The sequence below is a fragment of the Acomys minous genome, assembly GCF_964271855.1.
Source record: "Acomys minous genome assembly, chromosome: 6".
In the NCBI taxonomy this organism is placed as follows: Eukaryota; Metazoa; Chordata; class Mammalia; order Rodentia; family Muridae; genus Acomys; species Acomys minous.
The window spans coordinates 113,546,507-113,573,556 of record NC_140487.1 but is presented as its reverse complement, the minus strand read 5'-3'; the positions used below and the strand labels follow the sequence as shown (position 1 = coordinate 113,573,556).

General features: G+C 51.6%; 1 protein-coding gene across 3 annotated transcripts in view; it reads right to left on the bottom strand.

Moving 5' to 3' along the window:
• The window catches only part of ECE1 (endothelin converting enzyme 1), a 106,828-nt gene that overhangs the window by 43,700 nt on the left and 36,078 nt on the right, over positions 1-27,050 (bottom strand). Inside the window, exons 1-4 of one of the 3 annotated variants that reach the window (XM_084788162.1) lie at positions 22,726-22,748; positions 14,761-14,847; positions 8,560-8,701; positions 3,035-3,247 (exon numbers count right to left, since the gene is read on the bottom strand). In XM_084788162.1, the coding sequence (XP_084644288.1) occupies positions 3,035-3,247; positions 8,560-8,701; positions 14,761-14,847; positions 22,726-22,743 (460 nt within the window). In that variant the 5' untranslated portion in view covers positions 22,744-22,748. Of the gene's footprint in view, positions 1-3,034; positions 3,248-8,559; positions 8,702-14,760; positions 14,848-14,991; positions 15,138-22,725; positions 22,749-27,050 lie in introns of those variants that run through there. The other 2 variants (XM_084788161.1, XM_084788163.1) reach the window with 2 other exon arrangements.

Below are 27,050 nucleotides of genomic sequence, written 5' to 3'. Positions count from 1 at the left end.
GGATACTGGTAATGCCTGTCTAGGGTTTCCACCCTCAGCACTGTACAGGCCGGACATAGTAAGCCCAGCACTTTGGAAGTGAAGACAGGTGGGTGAGAATTTGAAAAGTCATCTTTGGTTTCATAGGGGATCAGCATTGGGCTAGAGACCTTGAGGAAGGAAGGGAGAAAGGGAGGGAGGTGGGGAGGGAGGAAAAGAGGGAGGACAGAGACAGGGAGGGAGGGAAGGGTATGGCTTGTTTGTAAACAGCTGTGCTGCTGGGCCAGCGGCAGGATCCTCACTAACACTCCAAATGCCCCTCTTTATCTCCCTATCACTGACAGCCCACTCCAGGCTACCCTGGAAGTCCTGAGAACCTCCATGTTCCAGTGCCTTCCAGCTCTTAATGCCTACCTGGCTCCTTCTGAGGCCCGCTGGCTAACCCTTTGTCTTAGGGATGCTGAAACTGGCTAGGTAGGCCTTAAGCCCTCAGCATTCTTTTTGTCACTCCCTCACCTGCTTTCTGCTCCTTCGTGGGGTTCCCAGGCAATTAAGATACCGCTGAAGAGCCATATCTAGATTAGTTCCCAGGAGGGAGGCTGGGACGGTGTCCCTAGGACATGCATCGTGTGTGCGTGTGTGTTCCTGAACAGTATAACACAGAGGTGACTTCAGCTGTGTGGGGCTTAGGGCTTGCCTGGCCTGCAGGGCTTAGCCAAGCAGCCGTTGAGAAAGTAAGCCACAGGCCTTAGTTCCAAGCAAAACTTACGGGGCATCTCTCCATAGTGGATGTGGTTTAAAGAGAGCTGGGAATGAGAAAGCACAGGCTTTGAGACAACATAGCTCCACCATCTCTTAGGGAATCCATTTTTGCCTCAGAGTATCACGGGTAACAGGCCTGTACCTCCGAGGGTGCATCATGAAAAACAAATAATAGAGTACAGCACATCGCAGACAAACCCAGTACCTCTCTCCCTGATAACTGGTCCATGCCGTGCTGAGTCTTAAATCAGTCTGTGACTTTACCTTCCCCTGATCCCTCGCTGCATCCTTCCCGGTGATCCATGAGATTCCATGTTATAAAGGGGGCGGAACCAAGGACCTGGGAGGCCCCCTCCACCCTCATGCAGCTTGTGAGGGAGGAGTCTGCTCGGAAGTCACATACAGCCACCAGAAGGGCAGCAGCTGTGCTTCTCTGGGGACGTTTTAGGGGACAGGCCCCATGTTCAGCCCCTGAGCCTCCGTGTACAAGTCTACACTCACAGCAACCTTCTCTATCACATGGCACTGAGACCGTTTTACAGACTGGGGACTGTGATGCAGAATAGGTCCCTAGACAAACAGTCAAGATGGGGGCAGGGGGCAGTGTGACCCAGATGCCACCAGGCCCTGCTGTTCCCCATGTCTGGTCTTCATAGGTTGTTACTGCACAGGGCAGATCCCTCTACCACCAACTTGACCCCAAGGGACAGGGTGAATAGAAAGTCATAGCCCGGGACTGAAGGTCACTCCTCATGAACCCTGACAAGTTAGTGGGGAAACTGAGGCAAGAAGACACAACCTGCTTCAGATGAGATGAGGGGTGCTGTCAAGGAGCTGCTGGGGACTGTAGGGGAAAGGGTGGCAGGTAACCTAGCAACAGCCATGGTCCGAGGCTGGGGTGTCCTTAACCCACTTGTACCTGAAGGACAACGCTGCCTAAAAATGCTGATAAAGCGGCATCATTTCCATCTCCTGAGATGACTTCCGTCGCTTAGAGAGGATTTGTCCTCTTTGAAGCAGCTACTTCTGTGTCACCTACTCCTCAGTATGCCGAAGAGCTTTAAAAAGCTTGACAAGCTGGGTGTGTGGTGGCCCCCACCTGTCGTCTCAGCACTTGGGAATGGAGGCAGGAGGACTGCTTCAAATCCAAGGCCAGCCTGGACTACACAGGGAGACCTTGTCTCAAAAATCCAACCGTCTGCCAAGACACAATTAAGTATTCATGAGTCTAAGTGCTGCCCCTGTTCCCTGACAGATGAATGAATAGATTTTTCATTATCTGGTCCTCCTCATGCTTTGGGAGCCCCAGGAGAGGGCAGAGGGCAGAGGGCAGCAGGAAGGGAGCTGGAAAAAGATTCTCCAGATCAGGACATGTGGGCCAGCGCACGCCGGGACTTGTCTGGGAGAGGAGGCACTGGGTGGGCAGGGTCCTAGGTGGGAACCAGAGTACAGCAGTAAGCAGGGCGGACTTGGAGTCTCAACATGGAGGCCACATTCCACAGGACTTTGTTGGGTCAGGCATCCTTCAGCAGCAGCCAAGGTGACTCTACCTACTGAGTGACAGGCTCTCTGACAAGTTGTTGCCTCACTTTCTGTTGTTTGTTGTTGTTTTGCTTGTTTGTTTGTTTTTCGAGACAGGGTTTCTCTGTGTAGCCTTGGCTGCCCTGGACTCGCTTTGTAGACCAGGCCGGCCTCGAACTCACAGAGATCCACCTGCCTCTGTCTCCCGAGTGCTGGGATTAAAGGCGTGCGCCACCACCGCCCGGCTCATGTCACCTCACTTTCTTTCCTGTGTGTGTGTGTGTTTTGTTTTGTTTTGGGACAGGATCTCATGAAGTCTAGGTTGACTTTAAACTGAACTTTGATCCTCCTGCTTCTTCCTCTCAGTGCTGGGGTTACAGGCTTGTGCTAATATCACAACAGCTGGGGACTGAACCCGTGGCCTGATGCATGCCAGGCAAGCACTCTATCGACTGAGCTATACACCCTACCTCCCCCTCCCCACCTCCCATCCTCCATGACACCACCACTGATGAAAGCATACCCCTCTGATCTGGGTCCCGTCTCAACCCCTTTCACTCAGTCAGTGCCAGGCAGGAGCCCGAGCTGTGCCTTGAAAGCCACGGCTTGGAGCTCAGTGTACACTGCCAGTGACGACTTTCTCACACATGCTCCCTAGTGCCACAAACTGTGGATCTCAGGTTGCAAGGCTCAGAGTTAACCAGCTCACTTGGGGTCACACAGTGCGGGACATTACCCTCCTTAACCTGTTTGCTGGTCCCCTAGGACTTACCCAGCAGATGCTTGATGATGGCTTGGTTGTGTTCCCAGAGGTTGCTGAAGGTCCCCCAGCGTGAGTGGCCGTCAGGCACGGGGTTGGCTTTGATCCAGCCCCCACAGGCATAGCTGAAGAAGTCCTGGCAAGGGTCTACCGTGGGGTCCATGGAGTTTAGGATGGAGCTGGTCACTGAGACGCAAGCCTCGGTTAGACATACCGGGGGCGTTCCTGAGAGTCAAGGACAAGAGACCAATGAGAGATGAGCAGTGCAGATGGCCTGGAGCCCAGGGGCCACAAGCCCTCCCTGGCCCTGGCCTAGCTGGCTGGCTACTAGATCCCTCGTGAGATCTAAAAGCTCAGTAGATTCAGAGTCTCTTGTCACATGGAATAAAACTTTTGTTAGCTGTGTAAACGCCCTTCAGTGGTTTCAAAGAGCTCAGAACTGCCGGGGTGGTGGTGACACACGCCTTTAATCCTAGCACTTGGGAGGCAGAGGCAGGCGGATTGCTGTGAGTTCGAGGCCAGCATGGTCTACAAAGTAAGTCTAGGACAGCTAAGGCTACACAGAGAAACCCTGTTTCAGAAGAAAAAAACAAACAAACAAACAAAAACCCACCACCACCAACAACAACAAAAAAACAAAGAGCTCAGAACTAAGCCGATGTTTCTCTCAGCAATGCTGCCACCATGAAGACTTCTGTTTCATTTTCTTGTCTACACATTTATCTTTTTAATAAAATTAACACTGAATGTCTTACAGATTCTCTCTGTGTGTTCATATACCATATATACACACACATGTATGCATACACATGTTCAAGCCTACACATACATACATACACATATACATGCACACATACCTGCATACCCACACGCACACACCCACACACAATTAGGGCAGAGAATGTAGCTCAGTTGCTAGAGCCTCAGGTTCAATACCCAGTGCCACATAAAACAGAGCAGAGTGGCACAGGTTGTAATCCTAACATTTGGGAGTCACAGGAAAAGGAAGATCAGAAGTTCAAAGTCATGATCAGCTCCAAGGAGTTACTGGAAACCAGTCCGAGATGCAGGAGACCGTATCTCAGAACAAACCAAAACAACGAAACAAAATTATTGTGCTATTGGTATTTGGCCTGAGAAGAATCTTCTTCAAGGGCTGGGAATGGAGCCAGGGCTTTGCACATGCCAGGCAAGGGCTCTCCCACTGAGTCACAGCCCACAGAGAGCCTTTATATGGCAAGGGGGATGGTACCACTTACAGTAACACTAGATCAGACGGCCTTACTCAGAGCCACACAGCCCAGTTCCCGGCCACCGCGAAGGCTAGAACTTTATGAGGGGAAAGGGAAGGCCTGTGTGTTTGAGGAAGGCTATTCACTATTATGATATATAAGTTCATATTTGGAGAGGAAAAATAATAGCTATTGTTTTTACTCAGTAAATGGCAGGAAGTCAAGTCTGACAAAAATCTTGGCTGGAAATGTCCACAAGACACACAGTAAGGAGACTTGGGTTTGAAAACAATATGAGTGGTGGCACACACCTTTAATCCCAGCACTTGGGAGGCAGAGGCAGGTGGATCTATGTGAGTTTGAGGTCAGCTTGGTCTACAAAAGGAGTCCAGGACAGCCAAGGCTACACAGAGAGGCCCTGTCTCAAAAAGCAAAAAACCCAATCTAACCAAGTATCCGTGACCCATCAGGAACTTAGTGTCTATCTGAGTGACTAGTGAATGGCTTGCGGGGTCCTCATCTGACCAACTGATTAGTTTTTGACCCTCTCATCTATGGAACACTGTTCCCTGGGAACTTTCCCAGACCCTCTCGCATTGTGCTCCTTCCTGCCTGGGGCATCTGCTGTCCTATCGTGGACTGTGCTATGTCACCTCCCTACTAGCGTGTGAACTTGTTTCCCCGGCATCCATTGCTGGTCCATGATGTCTGTGGAATGAATTAACGATCTATTGAATCAAAGTGTTTTAAGACCTGGTCACTGGCTGCAGAGGGGACAAACATTCCACTGCTCTGGGACACAGATGTTCAGTTAAGAAGGCAGGAACAGCCAGGCATGGTGGCGCACGCCTTTAATCCCAGCACTTAGGAGGCAGAGGCAGGTAGATCACTGTGAGTTCAAGGCCAGCTTGGTCTACAAAGCAAGTCTAGGACAGCCAAGGCTATACAGAGAAACTAGGTCTTGAAAAACCAAACCAAACCAAACCAAACCAAACCAAACCAAAACCCAAAAAAAAACAAGAAGGCAGGAACCAGCTCAGATCTAATTTACTCATCCAAGAGTACCTGCCCTCACTGCCATCGAAGATGTTTTAATTCTTTAAAAACATGCATGTGTGTAAGTATACATGTATGTTTGTGTATATGTGTGTGTGTATGTGTGAGTGTATTGTTCGACTTTGTGTGCCATGGCATGTGTGGAAATCAGAGGACAATTTACAGGAGTCAGTGTTCTCCTCTTTCTACCATGTAGGCTCTGGGCTAGAACTCAGGCCATCAGCCTTTACAGCAAGTGCCTTTACCCACTCAGTCATGTACCTGGCCCCCAGGAGGCCAGAAAATACTTTGCAGAACAGGGATAAAAAAATAGGTTCGTTTAAAAAAAAAATCATCTATAACCCCAGTACAAGTGCCAGAAGTGAAGGCACACACTTGTACTCCAAATGCTGGGGAGGTCAAGACAGGAGGATCCCTGGGCTTGCTGGAGAGCTGGTTGAGCATAACACGTGAGCTCTAGGCTAGTGAGAGACATTATCATAATAGAGGTGAATGGCATTCCTAAGGTTGGCATCCAGGTTTGTCCTCTGACCAATTCACATGCACATGAGCCTCTACACACACATACACACACACACACACACACACACACAACACACACACACACACACACTCAGCAAACAAACTTCCAGCTAGAGAGATGGCTCAGTGGTTAAGAGCACCAGCTGCTCTCCCAAAAGACCTGGGTTCAATTCCCAGGAACCACATGGCAGCTCCCAATCATCTACAACTCTACATTCTAAGTTCTAGTACCTTCTTCTGACCTCTGCAGGTACCAAGCATGCATGAAGTGCACAAACATGCAGGCAAAATACTCATGGTGATAAATAAAATAAAGAGATGGGGAAAATGGGAGGGAGGGAGGAATGGGAGGATACAAGGGATGGGATAAGAATTTAGATGTAATATGAATAAATTAATAAAGTATATTTAAAAAAAATAAATCTTCCTGGAAGAACTTTGTGTTGACTCTTGCTGCTCTTTGGAAAGCGGCTGCAAGTCTCTGGCAAGGAGGCCATAGCCAGGAGGTAGGTCAGAATGTCCTCAAGGGCCCAGACACTGCTTAGAGGTAGGTCTTCCAGAATTGTCTGAGGAGTTGCTTTGTCTGGCCTGGTATTTGCTCAGATGCAGCCAATGCTAGGTTCTGCCAAGGTGGCTGCTGCTTTTCTCAATGGTAACCTGGTCCTTAGCTCAGCTCCACCCACGCGAGAGGGCCATTCTTCTCTCAGGTCCAGACTAGGAGACAGGGAGAGGCATGGGACAGATGCAGACACTGGAATCTGCCCCTATGAGTCCCACCTGGTAGCAACAATGTCTGAGATCTGGGGACCAAACTCAGCTTGTCAGGCATGGCAGCAAGAGCCTTTGCCCACTGAGCCATCTTGTCAGCCCCGTGATGCTTTTTACTAAGAAGCTGTCCTTTGGGAGCACTCTTTGATTGCTGGAGAAACATGTTGGGGTTCCTAAGGGGAGCCCCAGAGTAGCTTGCTCTCCATCTCTGGACCAAGAGCTGGGAAGACCATGATGGGCCCACACTGCCTGGCAGGATGCTCTGAACTGAAGCTGACTTAGGACAGTGGTAACTGTTAGAAAGAGAATGTTCCATTTGTGCTCTATTGATGGAGCAGATGTGTGCACACACTCATATATATACCTCCACAGTCACATGCACGCACACACACATTCACACACACACAGACATGCACAAACACAGACACAGGTACATACACAAATACACATACACACACACACACACACACACACTCACACACGCTTGGAAGAGAAAGGCTGTTTCCAGTTCCACTCTCCTTTATTCTCCTTTGGTCATCTGGCCATTCATTTATTCAGCTTCTACACACCCATGGCATGCAAACACTATGCCGGACACAGGGCTAAAGGCCCAGAAATAAGTACTTAATCAGTAAAGCATGGACTCAGCAGACATCTCTATACACCATGGGTTAGCCAGTTAAATAATCAAACATTTCTTAAGCACTTTGTGGATACCTAGGCCAGTCAGAGTAAGCACTCATGATGCTTGTGGAATGAATGAATGAATGACTATATCCCACATAGAAGAGACATATGAATGAAGCCCCAGACCTCTATTCAGGAAACCAAAATGCCCCCATCCCATTCCAAGATGGCTGCCTTCAAGCATCCTCATAGTGGAGAAGACTCAATATAGCCATCACGATGGGGTAGATGATAGTCAGTAGGTGGGTGGGACCCCGAAACCCTCCTTTGTTCTCTCTGACTGACAAGAAAGTAGACAGTTGGTGGGGGGGGGGGGAGAATAGGAGACCCTGGACTGGATTTCAGCTTGGCACCACTCTCCCCATGATCCCAGCATGTCAGTGGGGTCAGAGAAATCCATTCTGCCAACAGAGACAGAGGGGCCAGAAGACCCTTCCTAACAGCAGGACTAGAAGGACCAATCGTGACAACAGGGCCAGAGAGACACATGACAGCAGGGACTGAGGGACCTATCCCAACAGGTCAGAAGGAGCCACCATCATATGACCACCCAACAGGGAGGAGAGTCATGCACGCACAGAGACACACAAAGTCTCTGGGGCATGAGGTACTACAGTCTTTCCGGGGTGCTTCCAAGCTCTGGAGGGCACTTTGATTACAAAGAAAGCTGGGGCCTTCGCTCTGGATTCCCCTGGGAAACCTGTGAGCAAATGCAACTTCCAGACTGAACCCCCCTGGCCTGCAGCCTGGGGTGAGTTGGTCTCAGTGCCTCCACCAGACCTCACGTGGCTCTGGGAGGAAGAGTAAGTGTGAGGAGAGGTCCACGGAATGTGCCCGGTAAACTAGGCCACTACTTCTATACTCGTGAGACTAAGGAAGGCCAGTAGCCACACCATCAGAGTAACAGAGCCAAAGCTAACCGAAGAAATCCTTGAGGGGTACCAGACAAAGGTCATTAGAGTCATCCCTCAACAAGGCACTTTTCCTTATATTTAAAGCAGAAAAAAAGAAATGTAGGTTGTAAAAATTAAGTGGCTTGTCCAACCATGAAGCTGCTAGCCCAGGCTGTGAACTCACATCCTTTTTGTTGTTGCCTTGAGGAAGGCTTTGAACCCACTAAGTAATCCAGGCAAGTCTTGAAAGCCTCCCATCTGTCTGGACCCTAAGCCCCTAGGCATCTCTCTCCTTGGCTTTGGAGGCTTAAACAAGGACCCCTGTCTCTTGCATAGAGGAATGATGGTTAAGCTAATTACAAATCACAGATGCACCTACTTGTCTGGTACTGGATGCCCAGGGCTGCCAGGCAGGCTACCAGGCCTGCTGCCAGAAGCGCCACCAGCACCACCAGTCTCTTCTCCACCGAGGTCCGAGCTGCCCAGCACCTCTGGCCACTCCGGGGGCTTCGGAAGTTCACCTGCAGGGGAGGAGGCAAGAGGGGGGGCGAGACCATGAGCCCAGGGCCCCCCTTCCCCAAAAGAAAGGGGGTCTGCTGCAGACCCACACCCTGGGGAGGCATCCGGCTGTCTCAGGGGGTGGTCCGGTTCCCACAGATTCTGCCCTAATCCAGGAAAGGAACCACTGCCCTGGCCAGTAGCTTCGATTTGCTGTCGGACCCCAGAGCTAGCAGCTCAGCTCAGGCAGGCTTGTGTTTGCTCTGACACCCGATACCGGTAGATGGGGGGGGGGGGGGGGAGGGAGGGATCTACAGCTTTCTCAATTCTCCAGTTAGGAGCTCAAAAAAGAACAGGATGTTTGGACTTGAAGGCATTCACAGGGCGGCCAGCTGGGCCTTCCTAAGAGCCCCCCACATCTACAGAGCCAGAAACAAGCACGGCATGACACAACCACAGATCCTGCTCTCTACAAGTGGGGACACACGCAGCCCGTTAAGGCTTTCCAATCTTGTTAGGGTTGCCTTGTCGGACACTTCTCTTTTTACAAACGAGGAAACCCAGGTCCCCGATCACTCATCTCATAACTGAATAGACAGGCCTGAGATTTGCAGCAGATTATCCAGAGCCCTCCAGAGGCCAAGAGACATGGGTCTTAGGGGATGGTCGGGGAAGACAAGAGGAGAAATAGCTCCATTCAGGGAGAAAAAATGTGCCAGGGCCTCCTCCACAGTCTGGCTAAACAGGAAAGGAGGCACAATGAGGGGAAGCAGAGGGTGTGGCAGCTCCTTGGGGGCAGGGGGCCGGAGGGGATATGCCTGCACTGGGGACCCTCAGCCCAAGCTCTTCACACCCAAAGCCAGCGTGGGGGTAGAGGCGGTGGAGGGTCCCTTCTGTTCTAAGAGGTTCTCTGCAAAAGCCAGGAGGGGCACAGGACAGGAAGTTGTCTCCAGAAAGTGGGGCCGCTCAGTGACGTCACCCTGTACAAACGGCTGGGCAGAAATGGATTCCTTTGCTTTTGACTGCTTTCTGTCAGGAGAGGAGGCAGATAAGGAAGAGATGGGCGGACAGGGAAGGCTTCCTGGAGCAGGTGATGTCTGGGTTGGGTATGGACAAATAAAAGAGGAAAGGGTCACGGGGTGCAAGGCATAGCTCTGAGAAAGAACAGGAAGTCCCTCCAAAGGACTGGAAGAGACGTCACTGCACCTGCCCTTTGGGGGTGGATGAGGAGGAGGTGGCAAGGAGAGGGACAACAGCAGTCCTTAAGGGGTCCCCAGCACACTAGGGGACCCAGGGATATGCCACCGTCTTACTGAGTTCCCACAGAGCTGTGCAGGGGTGCCCCCAGAGCAGGTCAGAAGGCATCCCACAACTGGCACCTGAGAGTTGAGACGGGTCACCTTAGGGAAGGGTATCTTGGCCAGCCTGGGGTACCCCCTGGGTGCTAAAAGAGAAAGAGGAACTTGAGGACTTCTTACAGAAGAAAAACTAGGATCTAAAACTGAGAAAAGGATGCTGACAATCGGAGACTTCTGTGACTGCCCAGGAGGTGTACACCCCATGGTGGTGGCCAGGTTGCAGGGAGACAGAGGGCTATCTGAGGAGATCCTGTCAGCTTTCTTTCTTTCTTTTTCTCCTTCTTCTCCTTCTTCTTTTCGAGACAGGGTCTCTCTTTGTAGCTTTGGCTGTCCTGGACTTGCTTTGTAGACCAGGCTGTCCTCGAACTCACAGAGATTCGCCTGACTCTGCCTCCTGAGTGCTGGGATTAAAGGCATGAGCCACCACGCCCGGCTTGTCAGCTTTCTTAAAACAGGAAGAGCTAGAGGTCTCTGCCCAGGGTACTTTCGCCTGTTTAGAGACAACCTGGGACACACGCTCCTGTAGACACAGCACCCTTTGAACGTCAGTTATCTCACTTAAGTGTACCTCAGGTTCTGGTGCTCAGAGAGACTCCCCTCCCCCACCCCCAAGACCTTGTGCCAGGTGCAGCTTTGCTGGGGACACTGACATCAGCGTCCCTTCACGTGGCTGTCCTGCTCTAAGACTTGTCCCAGCCTTCCTCTTCCACCTCGTGGTCTTTCCTGCCCCACGGCTGTGGCTCAGGTAACAGAGCACAGAGGCAGGAGGGCCTTGGTTCCAGAGGCCTCCTCTGCTTGATGGCAATGCTGGGGAGCTGTTGGGACAGGCTGTTCAGCTTGTGGGGGGGGGTTGGAGAAAGCAGGACAACGCCACCTCCTCAGGACACTAAAGTGCTGTGGGGTGGGGTGGGGGGGGACAAGGAGATGAAAGGTGAAAAGACATCCTGGAGGCGAGGGGGGAGGATAGACGGGATGGCTGAGGAAAAGAACACGGAAGGAGGAGAGGAAACAAATGGACAGCTTAGAAATGTTTGAGAGCTGACTTTTTTTTGTGCCCGGCACCCATTTGTTCTGTTTTGCTGATTAGTGGGAGAGTTCCCAAGACCAGGTACTAGCGTGCGCTCCGGAGGATGTGCAGCTCATGGGGGCTTCTGGGGCAGAAGTGGAGGGCACAGAGAAACAAGCCATCTCTCCAGATGGCACAGCTCCTGTCCAGGGGCCCCATCGCCCCCCCCACCGCCGCCCCCCCCCACCCCCCGGAAAAAAACAAGCAGGATAGGACATCATTGTTCTATGTCAAGCTAAGTGTTGAATCCAAACAGATGGCATCCACTGCGAATTAAATTAGAATCAAGTCAGAATTGAATTAAAACATTCTCAGTTCCGAGTAAGAACTGCAAACGGGCTTTGAAAATAGGACCGTTGACTTTTGTCGTGTTTCGTTGCTTGACTTTCATTTGCTGGGCCAGGCACTTCTGAGGTTCTGGACAGGCTTTGCCTCAGGGCAGAGGGAATTCGGAGCAGCTCCTGGGGGCAAGCATTACCTGGAAGCTCTGGGCTAGGAGCAGGAGAGGCTGGGCAAATTCCAGTGTGGTGGATGGGTCTGGGTGATATCAGGGTACCACTCTACCTTTTTTCCCTGAGCCCCGCCCCGCCCCCAATACCTATGCCCTGGAGAGGACCCCATGAGATGAGGTGACCACAAGGAAATATGTGATCTCATGCTTTCTTTCAGAAAGGAGGTCATGCCGATTATAGGGACCCAGGCTGTGGCCACTTGGAAGGCAGAAGGATTAGTGTCAAGGAGCCCAGTCCATCTTGAGAGGTGACTGGGAAGTGGCTTTTGGCCAAGGCACTGAGATGATACCCCAAAGATGGAATTAAAGTCGCTGTGGACTCTCAGCCCGCTGGCAGGCTCGGCGCCCTATTCAACACTGTGAGGTAGAAACAGAGAGCAGGAGACAGGGATGCCCTCCAAATAGAGAAGGGGGAGGGGGGAGGCCCAAGAAGAGGGGTGGCGCTAGAGACAGCAGCAGACTGGGAGGGAGAAAGAAGAGGTGTCCAGCCCTGCTGTTCCCAGGGTTTGCAGTGCACGGGGAAACAAAGCCCATTATAAGTGGGGATAAATATTCGGTTACAGAAGTGAACGCCTGGCTCACCTAGGCTTATAGCAAGAACAAGTTCTGCGGGTGAAGAAGAGTGCTTGCCCCAGGGCCCAGGAGAAGAGCCAGGGGTGGGAACCAGGCTAAACAAGCTTTCAGAGTCTAAGGGGCCCCAGCAACCTGGCTTCATGGAGCAGCAAACAGGAGTTGTCTGCCAAAGCTCTCTCGGGGAGCCCAGAGGCCCAGCATCATGCCGGCTCTCTGCCTCAAACTCAGCTTTTCAGAGCAGGCAGACCGTGACAGCTCAGTCTCGCGGCCGGGGGGGGGGGGGGGGGGGGGGGAGAGCCTGTCTCCGTGGGGGGTGTCATTTTGGGGAAGTTCCTTCCAGTAACTTTTCCATGAGGTAGACTTCCGGCTGAGGACACTGAGGTCAGCCCTGAGCAGTACTATGCTGTCTTTGCAACTCTGTCAAAGTCCCACCTGGCACCTGCCCTTCCACGCCTAATCTTAAAGAGGATGGTGACAGCTTAACAGTCCCTCCTGTGGGACTCCAGAAGGACAGACCTTTAAGAGAAATCACAGTCTTAGGAGACGTTTTTTTTCTTCCCAGGAGGAATAGCCAGTTCTCCAGCACAGGGGGTGGGGGACGGGAGGGAAGGTGGGTAACCTTACCAGGTGTGAGGGGCTACTTCAGAGTCTAGAACCCACTGGCCAAGAGTCCTACGCTATAACTGGGGGATGGAGCTGAAGGTTCCTCCCGACAAGGAAGAAGTTGTCTGAAAGTCCTAAGTGGGTCTGTCCTTCAAATCACTCTCCAAAGACAGCCCTGTGCAGGGAGTGGGAAGGTGTAGGTGGGAGATTTTTGTACCTCAGCTTTCCTTTTGCCTAATCTCCAACCTTCCCGCCCCTGCCAACCCCCCCTCCCCCCGGCTCCCCCAGAAGTAACTGGATGTGTTTCAAAGGTTTTTAGTAGACAGCTGTGGCTAGGCTTCCCATGTTAGCTCAGGTATAACCTCAGCCATCTTCCTTTAAGCTACTGCAATCAGTGTGTGTGTGTGTGTGTGTGTGTGTGTGTGTGTGTGTGTGTCTGTCTGTCTGTCTGTCTGTCTGTCTGTCTGTATCTGTCTGTATCTGAGTATGTGTGTGTGTGTGTCTCTGTCTGGTCTGTCTGTTCCCCCCGCCCCTCTCTCTCTGTACATGTACATAAGTGAGAGAGACAAGGTACCAGGCAACCGGCATTTATGAAGCAGAGCTTTGGAAGGAAAATGCTGTTATTTTCTGGGGCACCCCTGAGGTATCAGGTGCAGTGAGCTTCTGTGACACCTAAGTCCATTTTCAGAGCACCAGACGCAACTTTTGTTTTTTTTAAATCATTATTGCCTATCTGAATCTTCGCAGAGGCTCTAAGAGGTGGGCAAACAACAATGGTGCGTCTTGTAAAGAAAGCTCTGTGCTCCTGACACACCACGGACAACTGTGTATTAGTGGGGGGCAGGGAGAGGGCACGTAGCTCAGCAAACACGGGGCCCTGGGTTTGGTCCCCGGCACTGCACACACCTGGGTGTGGAAGCCTGACATCCCGGTGTGTGGAAGGCAGAAGCGGAAGAAGCTCAACTTCAAGGCCGTTCTTGACTACCCAGTAAGCTCACAGCCTGTCTAAGCTACATGAGAGCCTGTGTCTCAAAAAACCAACAACAGAGCTGGAGAGATGGCTCAGCAGTTAAGAGCACTGGCTGTTCTTCCAGAGGACCCGAGGTTCAAGTCCCAGCACCCACATGACAGCTCACAACTGTCTGGAATTCCGGTTCCAGGGGATTCAACACCCTCACACCTGTGCACATAAATGAAATTAAATAAATTTTTAAAAACCAACAACAATAAACCTGGTGGTGGTGTGGTACACGCCTTTAATTAGCACTGTCTGGGGGGAAGTCATGGAGGCTCCAAGGAAGACTTGCAGGGCACCTACAGAAAATGTCCCCAAATTCTCAGCAACCTTCCCAAATTTTCTGCCTGTGTTCTGAAAGCTCTGCCCCAGGCAAAGGAGAGGAGAAAGCCTGGGCAGCAGGCCCCCTGCAAGGCACCGGCAAGCCAGGGATGTCAAGTCTCTGTGGGATTCCTACAGGGGCAGGCCCTATAAGGAAGGAACCCAGTGTAGGCCGGCAAAGCGCAGGGAGAGAGGACAGAAGGAGAGAGGACAGAAGGCCACCCCCAAGCCCTGTTAATGGAGGTAGTTAGAGAGAAGAGAGATACGAAGGGGTAGTCCTTCACAGACAGGGCTCCAAGGAGGCGGGGCCGCCATGCCAAAGCTGGGACAGCTTTAGACTATTGGTGCTGGGTCCAGGTCTGTGTAACCCCCACTACCACCCCAGGCTCTTCTGTGAAAAGTTCTGTACTTCAACTCTGTATCTGAGGGATGGATGGGACTGCAGGTGGGATGGAGGCCAGCTTCAGAGCACAGGAATGGGTCCTCGGAGCACAGCTGCACAGGAAAGGGTCCTCTGGGGGGCCTAGAGCTGCTGGGTACACAATCCACCTCTTTTCCCTCCAGACTGGAGGCGGGTGGGTAGGAGGATAAGGCCAGACTGCGCATGCCCGAGCAGCAAAGGTCAGGGTTCTTACCTGTAGGCCATTGGGGTACACGTCGCCCTCGGAGAGTGAGTCCACCAGATCCTCTTCGTCCAGCGTGGCCCGCTTGTAGGTTGACATCTGCAATGCCAAGTGCAGTACAGACTCCCTCAGCGTCTCCATAGTCCAAATGGGGAAGCCGGCCCTGGCGCGCCGCCCCGCCCCGGCCACCCGAGATCAGCCCACGAATGGACGGCCCTCCCCCGCGCGCCGCGCCTGCCTCACCCCCAGAGCGGACAACACGGCTGACAACCACACGTTGTTCCGCATGCTGTACCCCACGACGCGACTCCTAGTCTGGGTCGGGTCCCCTGGTGTTTCCACTAGCAGGCTGCCGGGGGCGGGGTCCCGCTGGGAGGTGGGCGTGGCCTGCTGGGCACATGCCCCTCTTGGGCCTTCCGCGAGAGTTGGGGTGGGGTGTGGAGATCTCTTTCTTCTCGTGCCCTGCTCCAGACTAGCTGGCAGGATAGAGCCTCAGAGAAACTTCATTCATTATGAAGAGCGGAGACCAAGAGTCAAGGTCAGCAAAGCCTAGCCCAATAAAGACAGATTCCTTCCCCATCAGCCCTTAGATAAGACACGGGGGTCTTCCATCGAGCTAGAAGGCTAGCGGGAAAAGGTGGAGCCAGGAATCCCCTCACATCTCGCTTCCTTTTCCCTCTAATTCGGGAGTTTTAAAGCCAGGGTGCTGAATGAAGTTCACACAATTCTAAGAAGTCCCCTGACACGATGGAAACTGCTGAGTGAATCTGACGTCTGCCACCCACCCTCAAAGGAAGTGGCCCTCCCATACAAGTTTAGAATCCTTAGCCAGTAAAGGTGCTGGTAGTCAAGCCCAACCATTTGAGAATCATCTCCAGGATCCACATGATGCAAAGAGAGAACCAAGGCCCACAAGCTGTTCTTTGTCCTTTACACGTGTGTCACAGCACATACACTCACAGACATGCACACACCAAACAACAACAACAACAACAACAAAGTAAGAGTTCTCACAAAAAAGAGGAGGAGCATGGTGGTGCCTTTAATCCCAGCACCTGGGAGGCAGAGGTATGCAGATCTCTGAGTTCAAGGCCAGGCTGGTCTATATATCAAAACCCTAATTTAAAAAAAGGGGGGGGGGGCGGGGTAATCGTTGTTTTAGCCAGGGCTGGGCTGGGCTGGACATGTGGCTCAGTGGTAGCTCACTCCCTCAGTTTTATCCCCAATATAGCAAAACTAAGTAAAACCTCACCGCTTTGGAGTAGATCCAAAGTTGAATGTTAATTAAAATTCTAAAAATACTTTTCAAGAACCCAGGTAGGTGAAGTCCCATCTCAGGAGAACAAGACCTTTCTTAAAGTGTCTCCTCCCTCGATAGGGACCTCTCCTGTGACCCAGGCTGGACAGGTGGTCTCTGACAGGGATGGAGAAGGAGACACCCTCTTTCCCACCTCAGGACCCCAAAGGTCCAACCTAGTTTCTCAAAAGGTACCCCACTTCTAATAAGTCACTCAAACACTTTCAGCTATCCAAAGAGTGATTTCTATTCTCTTTTTTTAGGCCTTAAAAAATGGGTATAAGTGTTTTTCCTGTCTGTCCATCCGACCGTCTGTCTCTCTGACCACACACATGCCTGATGCCAGTGGCAGACACAGTGGGGGATTGGATCTCCTGGAACTGGCGTTATGGATGGTTGTGAGCCACCATGTGGATGCTGGGAACTGAACCTAGATTATCCAAAAGAGCAGCCAATGTTCTTAACCACTGAGCCATCCCTCCATTTCTGTTCAGTCCCAACTTGGCTCTCACTGTTGGGCAGATGACGCAAGTGGACAAGACTGGAGGAGTGAGGTGTCTGTCCAAGGTAGGGGGCGGAGCCAGTAAGGAAGGTGGCCCCTAGGAGTTTCCAGGCTTTATGGGCCAGCAAGATGAGTCAACTGGTAAAAGTGCTTGCTGTCAAATCTGACCACTTGCATTCATCTCCAGGACGCTCCCTCTGACGGCCCACTCGACGGCCTGAGTTAGCCAGCCATTATAAATGAAAATCTCATCACACTACACTTGCTTCGGAGTCTTCTGTGTTCTCTGGCCTTTTGCCAGGCTCAGGGCTGCCTGACACAGACCCTCTCCTTCAACTGCCAACCACCAAGGCCCCAGATCTCTCCCCTGGCTTTTTGATCAGATCTGCAGATACCTAAGTTGCTTGCTCTCAGCCAAGTCCTTTGCAGGCACTGCTCCCTCCAACTGGAACGTTCTTTTCTAATCTTTGCTCCTCCCACAGGCAGCTCCAGACTCTCAGATTAAATGCCACCTGCTTAAACGTTCAAATCATCCCCCCTCAAGAAGCTCCCTGAAATCTCTTACAGCTGTCCTCTTACTTACTTATAGTACTTACTGTGTCCATTGGGTTTGTTTTGTTTTGGGAGATAGAGTCTTATTATGTAGCCCAGGTGAGCCTTGAACTCACAACCCTCCCACCTCCATCTCCCAATGACTGGGGTGGCAGGTGTGTCTCCACATACACCCACCGGCACCCAGTTAATAATGTTGCTGCTGTTTTTAGGTGTTTATTGTTTGGCACTCTTCCCCCCACAGCCCAGAATTATGAACATTCCACGGCACCAAGCATGGAGTAGGTGTTCAACAGCAGTTCTTTAGTGGCGAGGGGTTAAAGTGCCTTCAAATTCTCATGAAAGCTGCAGCTCCTAATAAAATGTCTACAGGAACATAGAAACACATCCAACGGACACAGGTCCTAGGGGAGGGGGTGGGAAGCAGTGTGTGTGTGTGCGGGAGAGGTATCTCTTTTTAAAGATTTATTTATTGGGGGGGGGGGCTCGCCGCAGAGAGGGACTCGTGGTTAAGAGCACTTGCTGCTCTTGCCGAAGATCCAGGTTTGGTTCCCAGGACCCACATGGCAATCACAAACATCTGTAACCCCAGTTCCAGAGGATCAGATGTCCTCTTTTGGCTTCAACGGGCACTGCACACATGTACACTTAACATATGTACTTGTAGGCAACATTAAAAAAGATTTGTTGGAGGGATGGCTCAGAGGTTAAGAGCACTGTCTGCTCTTCCAGAGGTCCTGAGTTCAAATCCCAGCAACCACATGGTGGCTCACAGCCATCTATACTGAGATCTGGTGCCCTCTTCTGGCCTACAGGCACAATTCAGGCAGAATACTGTATATATGATAAATAAATAAATCTTAAAAAAAAAAAAAAAGATTTGTTGCTGGGAATAGTGAAGCACGTCTTTCATCCCAACACTCAGGAAGCAGAGGCAGGCAGATATCTGAGTTCGAGGCCAGCCTGGTCTACAAAGTGAGTTCGAGGCCAGCTAGAGCTACACTTTGTCTTGGGGGAAGAAGATTTTTAAAAGTTTTTATTTTGGGCTGGAGAGATGGCTCAGAGGTTAAGGGCACTAAGGCTCCTCCAGAGGTCCTGAGTTCAATTCCCAGCAACCACATAGTGGCTCACAACCATCTGTAATGTGGTCTGATGCCCTCTTCTGGCCCGCAGGTATATGTATAGCCAGAACACTGTATACATAATAATAAATAAATATTTTTAAAATTCTTATTTCATGTATATAGTGTTTTGCTTACATGTATGCATGTATACCATATGTATAACTGGTGCCCATGGAGGCCAGAAGAGAACATTGGATCCTCAGTGGGTGCTGGGAACTGAACCATTTCTCCAACCCCACCTCGAGGGTTGGGGGAAACTTCTGCCCCCCTCTCTCTCTCCCTGGGTGGAGTTGCTTTCACCTCATTCCCGGAGGAAACATCTAAGGGTTTTCTAAAACAAGACATCTGGCTGCACTGACAGGTGCCAATCACCAGAGGAAAAAGAGTTTTGGTTCCCCTAACGAACACCTCCCCTGGGACCTAGGAGGGCCAGAGAAGTAAGGGTTCCTGTTCCCTATCTGCCCACTCACCCCCCCTCAGCCCGGTATCCTTTCCCTTTAGTGGGATTCCTTGGCCCCTCTCATGCAGAATGAAACTAAAGCAATGGGCGGTAGCTTGCGGGCAGGTTCAACAATGGCTCCGCCTACTTCCAGTTCATTTCAGAGAACTCCCCTTTCTGGGAAACCTCCTGACTGCTGACAGCATTCTCCACCCCACCCCCTCCCCATGATAAGCCCCTCCAGGCCCCTCCCCATACCACCTCCCTAGAGCAGGCATCTCTTCAGATAGAAGTGGGCTGAAGACAGCTGGTGTCTTCCCTCAGGGGCCAAGTCTGGGGCTAGATAGAGCCTCTAGATGTTTGAGCAGAGGCGCAAATGGGTGGGTGGACAACCACATCCCATCCATCCCACCGCAACTGTTAAGTGGCTAGATGACGTAGGCAGCCCAGGTGCCTCTCAAGAGAAATAAAACATTGCAAAAAGTTGTTTTTTTTTTTTCCTTCCCCAGCCCACAAAAGCCCTGCCCCATTCCTGCAATACTAACTGGGGCCTGAAGTGAAACTGCACCTACCTCGGATGTGCTGAGCTTCTCACCCACCTCTGCTCAGGGGGAGAACTTTATGGCTGAGTGGGTGACACTCCAGCAATGGCTGTCCTCTCTCTGGACCTGTCAGGTACTCTCCACAGATGAAGGAGTCCCCACAGGCACCTGGGCCAGCCCAGCAGGTGTGTCTTCCACAGACAGAGGAACGGGAGGTGGTGACCGGACCGCACACCTACTGGGTGTCACTTAAGACTGTCTCTCTTGTCTCAGAGCACGTCACCCCTCTCAGGCAACATCCTTATGTCCCCTTATCAAATAGATGATGACTGAGGGGTAGGGAGGATTCACCCCTCCAGTGCCCTGGCTGGACCCTGAGGTAGCTGAGATATAAGCTTTTCTACCTAGCTGCAAGCCCAACCCATATTGGCATCATTGGAAGCCAGGCTACACAAGTAAAGTGAGGACCAGAGTCAGGTCACAAGCCTGGGTCCTAGATACCAGGGCCTATGGTCTTTGTGGAAGGCAGGACTACTTCAGGTGGGGACCTCATGAAGTCTGAATGCCCCAGGAAGACTAGCCGTGTGCCAGGGCGGAATGGCCAGGGCTTGTTTTAATGGCCTCCTTTGTGGTTATATGGGTGCCACACCCTGCCCTTAAGCTTCCGAAAAGCAGAACTGCTGCTTTGTGGGGAGCCTCCCCCCCCCCGCCCCCCCCCCGGCCCCGCCACCACCCCGCTGAGAAATCTGGGCTGCATCTGGGTTTAAGTTCACAAAGGGGGGCTTGGCTGAGATCAAGAACGGTAAAGTGGGAATTGCTGCTCCCTGTGGAATGTGGGTCCCAGATCTCTGGTGCCCAGCTGTCCAGGGAAAGCGATGAGAACCAGATGAGAATGGTGCCAGATCTGAAAACCCACTTTGCGGTGGCCATCATGGGTCTGGGATGAGCATTAGCAAGACACAAAGCTGCTTAGGAGTTTCTGATGACAAAGGCCCATGGCTTGGTGGTACCCAGGAATCCCATGGGCCCTAAAAGCTTTAGTCACTCACATGGCTCATGTGGTTGGTTTGCCCAAGGCAGGGGATCTGCAGGGAATCTTGGAGTGTGTCAGAGGCGACAAAGAAAGCGGAGTTTTGCGCCTGGGCCGGGAGGCCACACCCTGAGCTGTTTTCACATTCTGTTTCTAAGTCTCCATTGCTTTGGGGGCCACCCTTGTGGCCAAGTGCCCATCGTTTGTTTCTGCCAGCGACAGGCTGGGATCTGTGGGATTGCTACGTGGCACCCGGTACACACTCACTCCACAGGCATGGAGTTGGGAGTCTGCCAAAGCTCTCGCTTCAAACCACAGGCGGCTGCCCCATTCTGCCACTTCCCAGCTGTGTGACCTTGGTCAAGAGGCTCCCATCTCTATGCTTCAGTTGTATCATTTGGAAAAGTGGGTAACTAACAGGGCGCCCCCCTCACAGGAGTGTTGTGACACACAAATGAGTTATTAGAGATAAGTGCCTAGGTGTGCGCGCACGCACACACACACACACATGTGTACAGACACATACTGTCTTAAACAAAACAGTAAATAAATGTAACTGGCCAAGGCTAGCAATATAGCTCAGTGGTACAGTATGTGCTTTGCATTCCCAAGGCCTTGGGTTTGAGCCCAAGCTCAGCACATCATCATCATCATCATCACCACCATCATCGTCATCATCCATCCCCAAATTGCTGACTCAGATAGCATCCAGATCCAAGGTCCTTTTTTTTTTCCCCAAGGTTCTCTTATGACTTTATCTTATTCATGTCTGCAGTCACCTTGTGGGACCAGCCCTGGGACACCCATTTCACAGGTTTGGAGATTGAGGCCAGCTGGTTAGCACAACTAAGAGTTGACCTCAGGGTTTCCTCCTCTTCTTGATGCCTCTTCCCTCGTTCCTTTTTTTTCCTGTGGCTCCTCCCCAGGGCCCAGCTCTTATGCTAGGCTCTTTGGAGGCCACAGGCCACTCCATCTGAGCTGTGGGAATACAGGGCTAGCACTGGGTAGGTGGGGAAAGAGACTCAGCTTTGGGCCACCAAAGGCTTTCATGGCACAGGCTTAAGCAGGGAACGGGGGTGGGGGGGGGTGGGATACTGGACATAAAGTGGAAGTTGGGGGAGGTCTAAAGCTGAGGTTTAGGGGACCACCGAGGTTAGAATATGCAGAAGAAGTCAGGTTTTTGACTGGTTCCTTTGAGACACATGGCAGCCATGCCTGGGAGTGGGTCACAGTGATCCGTGTACAGGATGGTGGAAACATTACACATACCCGCTTGGCCCATCTTGACTTGTGTACCTAAACCCAGAAGGCCCTGAGGACCGCTGCTGCCAGCTGCTTTGGTGCCCATGCCTGGCTGGCCACCTCCCCTTCTTTCCTAACGCATGGGTGACCCAATGCATTTCCCCTTCCTTCCTCCTACCACGTAGCCCCCATCAGTCACCTCTGACCTCCAGTCATGGCCCCAGCGGCTCAGTTCCCTCAGGAAGCCTTCCTTTATTAGCCTCCTACTTCCTAGATCTCCCTGTGGCTTGTCTCCCACTGACCTCTGAGTAGAAAAATACAAATTAAGTAGCCGGGCGTGGTAGCGCACACCTTTAATCCCAGCACTCGGGAGGCAGAGGCAGGCGGATTGCTGTGAGTTCGAGGCCAGCCTGGTCTACAAAACGAGCCCAGAACAGCCAAGGCTACAGAAAGAAACCCTATCTCAAAAAACAAACAACAACAACAACAACAACAACAACAAAAACCAAAATCAAAAAACTCAAAATAAATAAATTTTATATTTTTTTATATGTCATATATATTTTGTTATATATATATCACAAGGTCCTGTAACAGACAGACTTCTAGGGCTATAGAATGAAAACTGCCAGCTGGCCCCTCGACCTTTTCTCCACCCCAGGATCAGACCCTTGCGATCTCTCACAGCCCCTCCCCCATGCACACTAGAACCATTGCAAAACAGATAGTCAGGTTCCCTAATGCACAGGTTCCTGCTCTGGAGCCTTTGCATGCCCACGACCCTCAGATTTCTTTACCAGCTAACTCCTCAGCTCAGATATCTTCCTCCAGGCAGCCTTCCAGGACTTCACCAGGACCCTTCCCCCCTCTCCTCTCCAACTGGCCCTCAGCGTCTCATTGTAAACGCAGCCTGGCATCTCAGTTCCTTCCTGTACTTCGGGGTTTCCCTAGCTCACGGGGATGGGAGGAGTCCCCAGCACACGGGTCTTTATGTGTGGTGGACTGGTGCCTAGGCAGGGAAGTGGCACTCAGTCACTGGCCCCCTTGCATGTGGCGGGCTGTGAAAGAGCCAGGTCTTCAGGAGGGAAAGAGGAGGACCCACAGGTATAATTAAAAGGACCGCAGAGGGGTGTTCACACACACCCAGCAGCCACACATCTGGAGAACCAGACTCTGGGTTCCATCGCTGGGGGTTCCAACCCACGGCAGACAAAGAGCAGCCCCCACCTCCTGCCTTCTCCCCTCGCACCTGTTTGGTTCTGTCCATCTCTGGCATCACCTCTCAGATCTTCTCCGAGCACTGTGTACGAGGCTGACAAACAAGCTGGCCCCGAGGAGTCTGGAGCCACCAACAGACAACCTGCACCTTGGTGCTCCAGGCACCCTTGTGAGGGACAATCAGGCTGGGTAAGTCCACAGCTGAGGAGGAAGCCAACGGCGCCGGAACAATTTGCTGATCTAATCACGTAAAACTTAGGACAAAGCCAATCTGCCTGGTTTAATGATATTTATAACGTGACTGACCTGCTCGATAATTAGGTTCACCCAGGAAACAGCTTGTGGAAGTCGTGGTAATTACTATTTGTGCTACCCTGGTGGGCAGGCCACGGCTAGATAGAGGAGGAAACAGATGGGCCAGGAAGCTTCGGCACACCCCTGATTTGTGAACCCCAACTCATGTGGACGATGCTGGCCAGCCCCACTGAGGTCTAAGGTGGGCGTGATGAGTTCTTCTCAAGGCTGAGAAATAAGCTCAGAGAGGCCCATACCCTTGTCCAAGGTCACACAGCCTGTGAGTGACAGCCAGGGTTCAGAGACGGTTCTTCTTTCCATGGGCCGCAGGATGACTAGGGTGAGGGCAGGGGGACAGGAGGGTGACACGACAGATCTGACATCAACTTGCCCTTTAACAACACAAACAGAGGTGCTGCAGTGGCTAAGGTGCAGCTGAGTTGATGTATTTAAGACCCATGAAGCTCTGGTTCAGCACGGGGTGTGGCGGTATACACCCAGGATTCCTGCACCCAGGAGGAGACAAGAAGTTCAGAAGTTCAAGGCCATCCCTGGCTCCATAATTAAGCTAGAGGTCGGGAGAATACCTAAGGCTCTATCTCTAAGAAAATGTAAAAAGCTGGGCAGTGGTGGCGCACGCCTTTAATCCCAGCACTCAGGAGGCAGAGGCAGGTGGATCGCTGTGAGTTCGAGGCCAGCCTGGTCTACAGGGGAGTTCCAGGACAGCCAGGGCTACACAGAGAAACCCTGTCTCGAAAAAAAAAAAAAAAAAAAACAAAGACCACTGGAGTGAGAGTCGGGATGGGAGTCCAGCTGAGCACGCCCTGGCCTTGCTCCCGGGACACAGAAGGTTGCCCTGCCAATGATTCTTATCCTCTGCCTCTCCAGGGAGCAGGCTTGTCTGGACACATCAGGGTGCCCAGCCCTTAGCACCCCTGAGGCAGCAGCACATCCTCGCCCTGTCTGATTCCACCCTCGCCTTCCTGGGCCCCACTTCATACCTCCCACAACTGCTCATCTACCAGGCTCCCACCCTTCTCGCTTTACCTCACTGACATTCCAGCACTATTCAAGTTGGGGTCCCCATCACCTGCCTGCTAACAAAGCACCCACACATGAAACTGGTCCATGCCAGGGCAGTCTCAGTGGGCAAGGGGATCAGGCCTGACCAGAGAACTAGCACCTCACAGGCTGGTGAAGCTGCCCCTCAGGTGGCATCACCATGCAAAGAACCCTCATTTTTCCTTGAACCCTGGAGGAGTATGGGTAATAAGGTTAGGAACCAAGTCCCTAGAACCAGCTGGGTTTAAATCACTGTTCATCCTGGGGCTCAGTCTACAGCCTAGGGCCAGGAACTCAATCCCTGGCCGTGGCTCAGCTTGCTCAACTCTGAGATGGATTTATTAAAAAAATCATTACAAGGATTAAGGGAGTTCACAGGATAAGAACCTGAGACAAAGGAAGGGCTAGAGCAAATATCAGCTGTTCCTGTCACTGCCGCCTTACAGGCTCACACTCCCACTGCCAGCTGGTCAAATCTGGCCCTCAGATGTGTCAAAGTTTTAAAAATACCAGCATAGTAGGGAGTTTACATGAAAATCAATATGTTTTAATTTCCCTTCCTTTGTAAAAACAAGCAAACAAAAACCAAAAACGCATGAATGCTGCTAGGTCCACGTTCTCACTTTGCCGGAGGGTAGATGCCCTACCAGTGACAGGCCACAGGTCCCCAGAGCATCACAGCCCAGCCTCACTCCTCCTGGCGACGTCCTCTCTGAGGCCCAGGCTTGGTGGTTCCTTTTCGCCATGCTGGCGCCAAGACCAGCAACAAAGAGAAAAGATGCCTCCTGCTAGGAGCCTCCTCAGTCAAATGTGGGGGGAAAAGATTCACGGGAAGCTTTAAGCCAGGCCAGCTACTCAGTGGTTGGTTGACAGATGTCTGCAAAGTGGTGGCCTCAGAAGGTGGAATTCCTGGAATGGGGTAAGACTGGGAAATGGGGACATTTTAGAAGTGTCCCCGTCTTGGGTTCACTGTGGTTCTTTTGGCATATGTGTTTCTCAAAGCACATCCAGCTGTCACCTGTGTGCTCTAGTCTACCCAAGTGACACCTCCACAGAAATGACACAGAAACAGAAGTATGGCAGGGACTCAAGGTGGAAAGTGGGCCTGACTCCTTTGGGCGAGCGTTTAAAGACATGCATGGCTGCTATTCAAAAGAACCGTTCAGACCCACGGTGTTCGGAACAGAGGCCACTAGCCGCAGGTGGCAACTTAAGTGCACTAAACTGGGGCTGCGGATGCAACCTAGGCAAGCTGGTCACGTGGTTTGTCTGTGCTCCAGGAAGCCATACATACCAACCCCCAGCACCACATAACCTGGGGGGATGAAGAGTGCACTCAGAAAGTAGAGGAAGGAGAATCATCCTCAACAACGTGGTGAGTTCAAGGCCAGCCTGGGCTATGAGACCCAGTCTAAAATTTTTTCCTTTCCCTTTTTTTTTTTTTTTTTTTTGGTTTTTCAAGACAGCGTTTTCTCATGTTTAGCCGTAGATGTCCTGGAATTCGCTCTGTAGACTAGGCTGGCCTCAAACTCATAGCGATCCGCCTGTCTCTGCCTCCCCAGTGCCGGGATTAAAGGTGTGCACCACCACACCTGGCCTTTTTTTGTTTTTTTTTTTTAAAGGTATATTTTACTTTTATATATGTGTACACCTGTGTGTCTGCTCACAATCATGGGCATGGCATGGAAGTCAGAAGGAATTAGATCCTCTGGAGTTACAGGCAGTTAGTTGTGAGCTGCCTCATTAGACCTGGGGGTAAAGCCACTTCTGGCCCTCACCACTGGGGGGGGGGGGCGTTCAGCAGACTATGTCCCTCAGGCCTCAATGACCTCAGTCTGGGGGTAACATTATACCTCCTCCTCCCTCTTAAGGCTGGGCACATCCACTCATGTTTCTAGGGCGCACAGAGCACTAGGGGCCTAGAAGGGCTTGTAGGAGGGACCGCTGTGTCAGCAGTCCACCCCGAAGTTCTAGAGCAGGGGGGCCTAGGAGCAGCGTGAGGGCCAGTGGGGACATTTCTATTTGTGAGGGTTTGGAAAAATGAGTGGGTGGAAAAGATAGAAGAGGCTGGCTTCGATGCTGCGGGCCTGGGAGAAAGCTGCTGAGCACAGGGGAAAACTCCCACTTGGCCCCCATGCCGGGTGGTTGGAATAGGATCTGGGAACAGCCCGAACAGCAACAGACACTGCTGTGGTCACATTGGGGCAACAAGGAGCTGCGTCCATCTTTAGAGAAGTTCCTCTGCCTGGAGGGGTTTGGACCGCCTTCGGGACAGATAGAAACAGGCTCATCATATGGGCTGCTGGGAATAGAGTTGGCAGGGCTCACAGCTTATAGTCAGACAGATCTGTCCTCCCAACTCCACTCAAACCTCCTCATAACATCTTCGAAGCCCCAAGATGCTGGTATTCATCTGCTTGCTCATTCATTCATTCATTCATTCATTCATTCATTCATTCATTCATTCATGTACCTTACACCTGCATCCCAGGAAATGAATGTCCGACTGGGAATATATCATCAAACAAGACAGAGTCCTCACTCTCAGTAATGAAAATTGTGGTGTGGGAGAGAAATAAACAACTTGGCTGAAATCATCTCATCAAACGGATATTCATTCAGTGCTTGCTGTATCCCAGCCAAACACTACTACATGCTAGCTACTTTATTTTATTTTATTTTTATGCTAGCTGCTTTAAATGCTTCTCTTATTTAATCCTCACAAAAGTAGTGATGGGTACTGTTACCTGTTCTCTTTGGTAGGTGAGGAAACTGAGGCACAGAGGGCTGCTGGGTCATCCCTCTGGGTGGGATTTGGGATCTAAACCCAGGTGAGCTGACTCCAGTTTGAGTTCCTAAACTAATCCGTATCCTGCCACTTCTCAGAACTTCAGTCTCTTCTTGTACACAGGAAGGCTGCAGTTCCTTCCTCAAAGGGGTTCTCAGGGAGAAAGGACCCCTCCAGTAAGGTGCAAGCCCAGTAGTTGGCTTTGAGAGCTT